The sequence below is a fragment of the Mobula hypostoma genome, chromosome 10 (genome assembly GCF_963921235.1).
Source record: "Mobula hypostoma chromosome 10, sMobHyp1.1, whole genome shotgun sequence".
NCBI classification, from domain to species: Eukaryota; Metazoa; Chordata; class Chondrichthyes; order Myliobatiformes; family Myliobatidae; genus Mobula; species Mobula hypostoma.
In genome coordinates, this window is record NC_086106.1 from 38,428,245 (window position 1) to 38,440,254 (window position 12,010).

The following is a 12,010-nucleotide window of genomic DNA, read 5'->3' on the forward strand; positions in this document are numbered from 1 at the left end:
ATTAGCTCACTCACACTGACATCACCGACATCATTTATCGCCGCACACACAGTGATATCACCGACATTGGATATCACCGCACTCACAGTGACAACACGGACATCAGATATCACCGCACTCACACTGACATCACCGACATCGGATATCACCGCACTCACACTGACATCACCGACATTGGATATCACCGCACTCACACTGACAACACGGACATCGGATATCACCGCACTCACACTGACATCACCGACATCGGATATCACAGCACTGACAGTGACATCCCCAACATCAGATATCACCGCACTCACACTGACATCCCCGACATCAGATATCACCGCACTCACACTGACATCACCGACATCGGATATTACCGACATCACTCACAGTGACGTCACCGACATCACTCACAGTGACATTCCCAACATCAGATATCACCGCACTCACAGTGACATCACCGGCATCGGATAACACCGCACTCACAGTGATATCACCGACATCACTCACAGTGACATCACCGACATCAGATATCACCGCACTCACACTGACATCACCGACATCGGATATCACCGCACTCACACTAACATCTCCGATGCCGGATGTCACCGCACTCACAGTGACATCAACGACATCAGATATTAGCTCACTCACACTGACATCACCGACATCAGATATCGCCGCACTCACGGTGATATCACCGACATCAGATATCACCGCACTCACACTGACATCACCGACATCGGATATTACCGCACTGACAGTGACATCCCCAACATCAGATATCACCGCACTCACACTGACATCAACGACATCAGATATCACCGCACTCACTCTGACATCACCGACATCGGATATTACCGACATCACTCACAGTGACGTTACCGACATCGGATATCACCGACTTCACTCACAGTGACATCCCCAACATCAGATATCACCGCACTCACAGTGACATCACCGACATTGGATAACACCGCACTCACAGTGATATCACCGACATCGGATATCACCGACATCACTCACACTGACATCACCGACATCGGATATCACCGCACACACACTGAGATCACCAACATCGGATAACACCGCACTCACACTGACATCACCGACATCGGATATCACCGCACTCACACTGACATCACCGACATCGGATATCACCGCACTCACACTGACATCACCGACATCAGATATCACCGCACTCACTCTGACATCACCGACATCGGATATCACCGCACACACACTGACATCACCGACATCGGATATCACCGCACTCACACTGACATCACCAACATCGGATATCACCGCACTCGCAGTGACGTCACCGACATCTGATATCACCGCACACACAGTGACATCACCGACATCTAATATCACCGCACTCACACTGACAACACGGACATCGGATAATACTGACATCACTCACACTGACATCGCCGACATCGGATATATCCGACATCACTCACAGTGAAATCACCAACATCGGATATCACCGCACTCACACTGACAACACGGACATCGGATAACACCGCATTCACACTGTCATCACCGACATCGGATATCACCGCACTCACACTGACATCACCGACATCGGATATCACCGCACTCACAGTCACATCATTGACATCGGATATCACTGACATCACTCAAACTGACATCACCGACATCGGTTATCACCGACATCACTCACACTGACATCACCGACATCGGATATCACCGCACTCACACTGACATCCCCAACATCAGATATCACCGACATCACTCACACTGACATCTCCGACATCGGATATCACCGCACTCACACTGACATCACCGACATCGGATATCACCGCACTCCCAGTGACGTCACCAACATCGGATATCACCGACATCACTCACAGTGACATCACCGACGTCGGATATCACCGCACTCACACTGACATCACCAACATCGGATATCACCGCACTCACACTGACATCAACGACATCGGATATCACCGCACTCACACTGACGTCACCGACTTCGGATATCACCGCTCTCACTGTCACATCACCAACATCGGATATCACCGCACTCACACTGACATCGCCAAAATCGGATATCACCGCACTCACACTGACAACACGGACATCGGATATCACCGACATCACTCAGAGTGACATCACCGACATCGGATATCACCGCACTCACACTGACATCACCGACATCGGATATCACCGCACTCACACTGACATCACCGACATCCGATATCACCGCACTCACACTGACATCACCAACATCGGATATCACCGCACTCGCAGTGACGTCACCGACATCTGATATAACCGCACACACAGTGACATCATCGACATCAGATATCACCGCACTCACACTGACAACACGGACATCGGATAATACTGACATCACTCACACTGACATCGCCGACATCGGATATCACCGACATCACTCACAGTGAAATCACCAACATCGGATATCACCGCACTCACTCTGACAACACGGACATCGGATAACACCGCATTCACACTGACATCACCGACATCGGATATCACCGCACTCACACTGACATCACCAACATCGGATAACACCACACTCACACTGACATCACCGATGCCGGATGTCACCGCACTCACAGTTACATCACCGACATCAGATATTAGCTCACTCACACTGACATCACCGACATCATTTATCGCCGCACACACAGTGATATCACCGACATCAGATATCACCGCACTCACACTGACATCACCAAAATCGGATATCACCGCACTGACACTGACATCACCGACATCAGATATCACCGCACTCACACTGACAACACGGACATCGGATATCACCGCACTCACACTGACATCACCGACATCGGATATCACCGCACTCACACTGACATCACCGACATCAGATATCACCGCACTCACACTGACATCACCGACATCGGATATCACCGCACTGACACTGACATCACCGACATCAGATATCACCGCACTCACACTGACAACACGGACATCGGATATCACCGCACTCACACTGACATCCCCAACATCAGATATCACCGACATCACTCACACTGACATCTCCGACATCGGATATCACCGCACTCACACTGACATCCCCAACATCAGATATCACCGACATCACTCACACTGACATCTCCGACATCGGATATCACCGCACTCACACTGACATCACCGACATCGGATATCACCGCACTCCCACTGACGTCACCAACATCGGATATCACCGACATCACTCACAGTGACATCACCGACGTCGGATATCACCGCACTCACACTGACATCACCAACATCGGATATCACCGCACTCACACTGACATCACCGACATCAGATATCACCGCACTCACAGTCACATCACCGACACCGCATATCAACGACATCACTCACACTGACATCACCGACATCGGATATCACCGCACTCACAGTCACATCATTGACATCGGATATCACTGACATCACTCAAACTGACATCACCGACATCGGTTATCACCGACATCACTCACACTGACATCACCGACATCGGATATCACCGCACTCACACTGACATCCCCAACATCAGATATCACCGACATCACTCACACTGACATCTCCGACATCGGATATCACCGCACTCACACTGACATCACCGACATCGGATATCACCGCACTCCCACTGACGTCACCAACATCGGATATCACCGACATCACTCACAGTGACATCACCGACGTCGGATATCACCGCACTCACACTGACATCACCAACATCGAATATCACCGCACTCACACTGACATCAACGACATCGGATATCACCGCACTCACACTGACGTCACCGACTTCGGATATCACCGCTCTCACTGTCACATCACCAACATCGGATATCACCGCACTCACACTGACATCGCCAAAATCGGATATCACCGCACTCACACTGACATCACCGATATCAGATATCACCGCACTCACACTGACAACACGGACATCGGATATCACCGACATCACTCAGAGTGACATCACCGACATCGGATATCACCGCACTCACACTGACATCACCGACATCGGATATCACCGCACTCACACTGACATCACCGACATCCGATATCACCGCACTCACACTGACATCACCAACATCGGATATCACCGCACTCGCAGTGACGTCACCGACATCTGATATAACCGCACACACAGTGACATCATCGACATCAGATATCACCGCACTCACACTGACAACACGGACATCGGATAATACTGACATCACTCACACTGACATCGCCGACATCGGATATCACCGACATCACTCACAGTGAAATCACCAACATCGGATATCACCGCACTAACACTGACATCACCGACATCGGATAACACCGCATTCACACTGACATCACTGACATCGGATATCACCGCACTCACACTGACATCACCAACATCGGATAACACCACACTCACACTGACATCACCGATGCCGGATGCCACCGCACTCACAGTTACATCACCGACATCAGATATTAGCTCACTCACACTGACATCACCGACATCATTTATCGCCGCACACACAGTGATATCACCGACATTGGATATCACCGCACTCACAGTGACAACACGGACATCAGATATCACCGCACTCACACTGACATCACCGACATCGGATATCACCGCACTCACACTGACATCACCGACATTGGATATCACCGCACTCACACTGACAACACGGACATCGGATATCACCGCACTCACACTGACATCACCGACATCGGATATCACAGCACTGACAGTGACATCCCCAACATCAGATATCACCGCACTCACACTGACATCCCCGACATCAGATATCACCGCACTCACACTGACATCACCGACATCGGATATTACCGACATCACTCACAGTGACGTCACCGACATCACTCACAGTGACATTCCCAACATCAGATATCACCGCACTCACAGTGACATCACCGGCATCGGATAACACCGCACTCACAGTGATATCACCGACATCACTCACAGTGACATCACCGACATCAGATATCACCGCACTCACACTGACATCAGCGACATCGGATATCACCGCACTCACACTAACATCTCCGATGCCGGATGTCACCGCACTCACAGTGACATCAACGACATCAGATATTAGCTCACTCACACTGACATCACCGACATCAGATATCGCCGCACTCACGGTGATATCACCGACATCAGATATCACCGCACTCACACTGACATCACCGACATCGGATATTACCGCACTGACAGTGACATCCCCAACATCAGATATCACCGCACTCACACTGACATCAACGACATCAGATATCACCGCACTCACTCTGACATCACCGACATCGGATATCACCGACTTCACTCACAGTGACATCCCCAACATCAGATATCACCGCACTCACAGTGACATCACCGACATTGGATAACACCGCACTCACAGTGATATCACCGACATCGGATATCACCGACATCACTCACACTGACATCACCGACATCGGATATCACCGCACACACACTGAGATCACCAACATCGGATAACACCGCACTCACACTGACATCACCGACATCGGATATCACCGCACTCACACTGACATCACCGACATCGGATATCACCGCACTCACACTGACATCACCGACATCAGATATCACCGCACTCACTCTGACATCACCGACATCGGATATCACCGCACACACACTGACATCACCGACATCGGATATCACCGCACTCACACTGACATCACCAACATCGGATATCACCGCACTCGCAGTGACGTCACCGACATCTGATATCACCGCACACACAGTGACATCACCGACATCTAATATCACCGCACTCACACTGACAACACGGACATCGGATAATACTGACATCACTCACACTGACATCGCCGACATCGGATATCACCGACATCACTCACAGTGAAATCACCAACATCGGATATCACCGCACTCACACTGACAACACGGACATCGGATAACACCGCATTCACACTGTCATCACCGACATCGGATATCACCGCACTCACACTGACATCACCGACATCGGATATCACCGCACTCACAGTCACATCATTGACATCGGATATCACTGACATCACTCAAACTGACATCACCGACATCGGTTATCACCGACATCACTCACACTGACATCACCGACATCGGATATCACCGCACTCACACTGACATCCCCAACATCAGATATCACCGACATCACTCACACTGACATCTCCGACATCGGATATCACCGCACTCACACTGACATCACCGACATCGGATATCACCGCACTCCCAGTGACATCACCGACGTCGGATATCACCGCTCTCACTGTCACATCACCAACATCGGATATCACCGCACTCACACTGACATCGCCAAAATCGGATATCACCGCACTCACACTGACAACACGGACATCGGATATCACCGACATCACTCAGAGTGACATCACCGACATCGGATATCACCGCACTCACACTGACATCACCGACATCGGATATCACCGCACTCACACTGACATCACCGACATCCGATATCACCGCACTCACACTGACATCACCAACATCGGATATCACCGCACTCGCAGTGACGTCACCGACATCTGATATAACCGCACACACAGTGACATCATCGACATCAGATATCACCGCACTCACACTGACAACACGGACATCGGATAATACTGACATCACTCACACTGACATCGCCGACATCGGATATCACCGACATCACTCATAGTGAAATCACCAACATCGGATATCACCGCACTCACTCTGACAACACGGACATCGGATAACACCGCATTCACACTGACATCACCGACATCGGATATCACCGCACTCACACTGACATCACCAACATCGGATAACACCACACTCACACTGACATCACCGATGCCGGATGTCACCGCACTCACAGTTACATCACCGACATCAGATATTAGCTCACTCACACTGACATCACCGACATCATTTATCGCCGCACACACAGTGATATCACCGACATCAGATATCACCGCACTCACACTGACATCACCAAAATCGGATATCACCGCACTGACACTGACATCACCGACATCAGATATCACCGCACTCACACTGACAACACGGACATCGGATATCACCGCACTCACACTGACATCACCGACATCGGATATCACCGCACTGACACTGACATCACCGACATCAGATATCACCGCACTCACACTGACAACACGGACATCGGATATCACCGCACTCACACTGACATCACCGACATCGGATATCACCGCACTCACACTGACATCACCGACATCAGATATCACCGCACTCACACTGACAACACGGACATCGGATATCACCGCACTCACACTGACATCACCGACATCGGATATCACAGCACTGACAGTGACATCCCCAACATCAGATATCACCGCACTCACACTGACATCCCCGACATCAGATATCACCGCACTCACACTGACATCACCGACATCGGATATTACCGACATCACTCACAGTGACGTCACCGACATCACTCACAGTGACATTCCCAACATCAGATATCACCGCACTCACAGTGACATCACCGGCATCGGATAACACCGCACTCACAGTGATATCACCGACATCACTCACAGTGACATCACCGACATCAGATATCACCGCACTCACACTGACATCACCGACATCGGATATCACCGCATTCACACTAACATCTCCGATGCCGGATGTCACCGCACTCACACTGACATCACCGACATCGGATATCACCGCACTCACACTGACATCACCGACATCGGATATCACCGCACTCACACTGACATCTCCGATGCCGGATGTCACCGCACTCACAGTGAGATCAACGACATCAGATATTAGCTCACTCACACTGACATCACCGACATCAGATATCGCCGCACTCACAGTGATATCACCGACATCAGATATCACCGCACTGACAGTGACATCACCGACATCAGATATCACCGCACTCACACTGACATCAACGACATCAGATACCACCGCACTCACTCTGACATCACCGACATCGGATATTACCGACATCACTCACAGTGACGTTACCGACATCGGATATCACCGACTTCACTCACAGTGACATCCCCAACATCAGATATCACCGCACTCACAGTCACATCACCAACATCGGATATCACCGCACTCACACGGACATCACCGACATCGGATATCACCGCACTCACACTGACATCACCGACATCGGATATCACCGCACTCACACTGACAACACGGATATCGGATATCACCGCACTCACACAGACATCACCGACATCGGATATCACCGACATCACTCACACTGACATCACCAACATCGGATATCACCGACATCACTCACACTGACATCACCGACATCAGATATCACCGCACTCACACTGACATCACCAACATCGGATATCACCGCACTCACACTGACGTCACCGACATCAGATATCACCGCACTCACAGTCACATCACCGACATCGGATATCACCGACATCACTCACACTGACATCACCGACATCGGATATCACGCACTCACAGTGACATCACCGACATCGGATATCACCGCACTCACACTGACATCACCGACATCGGATATCACCGACATCACTCACACTGACATCACCGACATCGGATATCACCGCACACACACTGACATCACCGACATCGGATATCACCGCACTCACACTGACATCACCGACATCGGATATCACCGCACTCACACTGACATCACCGACATTGGATATCACCGCACTCACACTGACATCACCGACATCGGATATCACCGACATCACTCACACTGACATCACCGACATCGGATATCACCGCACACACACTGACATCACCGACATCGGATATCACCGCACTCACACTGACATCACCGACATCGGATATCACCGCACTCACACTGACATCACCGACATCGGATATCACCGCACTCACACTGACATCACCGACATTGGATATCACCGCACTCACACTGACATCACCGACATCGGATATCACCGACATCACTCACACTGACATCACCGACATCGGATATCATCGCACTCACACTGACATCACCGACATCGGATATCACCGCACTCACACTGACATCACCGACATCGGATATCACCGCACTCACAGTGACATCACCGACATCATATATCACCGCACTCACACTGACATCACCGACATTGGATATCACCGCACTCACAGTGACATCACCAACATCGGATATCACCGCACTCACACTGACATCATCGACATTGGATATCACCGCACTCACAGTGACGTCACCGACATCTGATATCACCGACATCACTCACACTGACATCACCGACATCAGATATCACCGCACACACACTGACATCACCGACATCGGATATCACCGCAATCACACTGACATCACCGACATCAGATATCACCGACATCACTCACACTGACATCACCGACATCGGATATCACCGCACTCACAGTCACATCACCGACATCGGATATCACCGACATCACTCACACTGACATCACCGACATCGGATATCACCGACATCACTCACACTGACATCACCGACATCGGATATCACCGCACTCACACTTCTATTGTCAACTGCTTAGCGCTATCTCTTATCTCTGAGCAATGCATGTCCACATCTGTCACAAAAAAACGGGGATCTAGTGCATGCATCAACCTTGAATCGACAGCTCTGTGTGGCAGCGAAGTGAACCGTTTCACAGAGATTGTGGGAATATGGGACTGTGCTGCTGCTAAGTGAATCCATTTGCACAGTTTCTTCATCTAGCCCCGTTCATTGCTCCTGCATTGTAAATTGCCCATTGTGTACCATGGCTAACACGACTCCAACTGCTCTTTTTCCATTCCTGCCCTGCACATATGCATCTGAAGTTCTTTCCCAGTCTGACTCTCTGAGGTCAGTAAGAGGTCCCTCACCTTCTTTCGGGCAGAAGCGATCTTACCTGGATTACACTGCTGGCCAACTCAGACTGAAAGCTTTTGCGTTCCTGTTTCCACTTCTCCTGCTCTGCACACAGTTCCGTCTCCATGTGCTTCATAATCTGGGCCTTCAGAGAAAGGAAGGAAAACAGTCAGAAGACTTCTCAACATCCCACAGCCGAGGGATGATGGTGATTGGTACGGGATTCCTCCCAGCCCAAAAGCCGAGCAACAGGATCCCAAATACAGGAACGCTACTTCTTTAGATTTCAATTAAACTAGATGCAGATCATTTTTGATAAAAATATATACCAAATAAGAAATTGTGAGTGTGTGCGTGTAAGTCTATATCTGAATGTGTGTGTGTGTGTGTGTGTGTGTGTGTATGCACAGTATGTCTATATCCATATATATAGTCATAGTCATACTTTATTGATCCCAGGGGAAATTGGTTTTCGTTACAGTTGCACCATAAATAATAAATAGTAATAGAACCATAAATAGTTAAATAGTAATATGTAAATTATGCCAGTAAATTATGAAATGAGTCCAGGACCAGCCTATTGGCTCAGGGTGTCTGACCCTCCAAGGGAAGAGTTGTAAAGTTTGATGGCCACAGGCAGGAATGACTTCCTATGACGCTCTGTGCTGCATCTCGGTGGAATGAGTCTCTGGCTGAATGTACTCCTGTGCCCAACCAGAACATTATGTAGTGGATGGGAGACATTGTCCAAGATGGCATGCAACTTGGACAGCATCCTCTTTTCAGACACCACCGAGAGAGAGTCCAGTTCCATCCCCACAACATCACTGGCCTTATGAATGAGTTTGTTGATTCTGTTGGTGTCTGCTACCATCAGCCTGCTGCCCCAGCACACAACAGCAAACATGATAGCACTGGCCACCACAGACTCGTAGGACATCCTCATCCTCAGCATGGTCCGTCCGATGTTAAGGACCTCAGTCTCCTCAGGAATATAATACAAGACATAGGAGCAGAATTCGACAATTCGGCCCATTGAGTCTGCTCCTCCATGGCTGATTTTGTGTTCTCAATCCGATTCTCCCACCTTCTCCCTGTAACCCTTAATCCCCTCGCCAATCAAGAGCCTATCAATCTCTCCCTAATGATGTGGTCTCCACAGCTCTCTGTGGCAACAAATTCATCACCTGATGAAAAACTTCCTCCTCATCTCATTCCTATAGGGACGCCCCTTTATTCTGAGGCTGTACCCTCAGATTGCAGACTCTCCCACTATTGGAAACTTTCTCTCCTCAGCTAACCTTTCCATACAGTTCAATGAGATCCCACCCCCTCCATCCATCTGAACTCCATTGAGTATAGGCCCAGATACAGCAAATGCTTCCCATTCACTGAGCCTTTCATCCCGGGATCATTCTTGTGAACCTCCTTAGGACCCCCCCCCCAGGGTCAGCACATCGTTCCTGAAATACAGGGCCAAAAAATTGCTCATAATACCCCAATTAAGTGGCGCAGTAGTGCGGTGGCTGGCTTTACAGCTCCGCTGATTGTGGTTCAATTCCCGTCTCTGCCTGTGAGGAATTTATGCGTTGTTCCCGTGACCGCATGGGTTTCCTCCGGGTGCTCCTGTTTCCTCCCACAGTCCAAAGACGGACGGGTTAGGGTTGGTAAGCTGTAGGCACGCTATGCTGGTGCCTGAAGTGTGGTGAGAGTCCGGCTGCCCTCACCCCCATTTTCAGACTGTGTTGGTCACTGATACAAATGACCGATTACACTGCATGTTTTGACATTACAAAGTAAAGCTAATCTTTAAAAAAATGTGGTTGCTTTACAATGCCTCAGCAATACATGCCTGCTTTTGTAACTCCCGTACCCTACCTTCACCATGGCAACACAGCGATCCTCCAGCCTCTTGATGGTGTCCTTGGGTAGCAGTGGTCCGAGCTGCTGTTTACTGATGTGTGCAGTCAGTTCCGCGTGGCCCAGCACTTCTCTGAAAGCAAAGGACACCCACAGATGATGGATGTGGCCCAGCAAATGACACCCTCACATCCCTTTCTCCACATGCCTTCAGGTTATGCCCCTTGTATCAGCCATTTCTGCCCTGGGACAAGTCTCTGGCTGTCCACTCAATCCATG

General features: G+C 49.8%; 1 protein-coding gene across 4 annotated transcripts in view; it reads right to left on the reverse strand.

The window, feature by feature from the left end:
- Positions 1-12,010, reverse strand: part of LOC134352849 (exocyst complex component 3-like) — a 93,316-nt gene that overhangs the window by 55,859 nt on the left and 25,447 nt on the right. For all 4 annotated transcript variants that reach the window (XM_063060357.1, XM_063060356.1, XM_063060358.1 and 1 more), the window contains exons 4-5: positions 11,750-11,864; positions 9,912-10,016 (exon numbers count right to left, since the gene is read on the reverse strand). In XM_063060357.1, the coding sequence (XP_062916427.1) occupies positions 9,912-10,016; positions 11,750-11,864 (220 nt within the window). The remainder of the gene's footprint in view (positions 1-9,911; positions 10,017-11,749; positions 11,865-12,010) is intronic.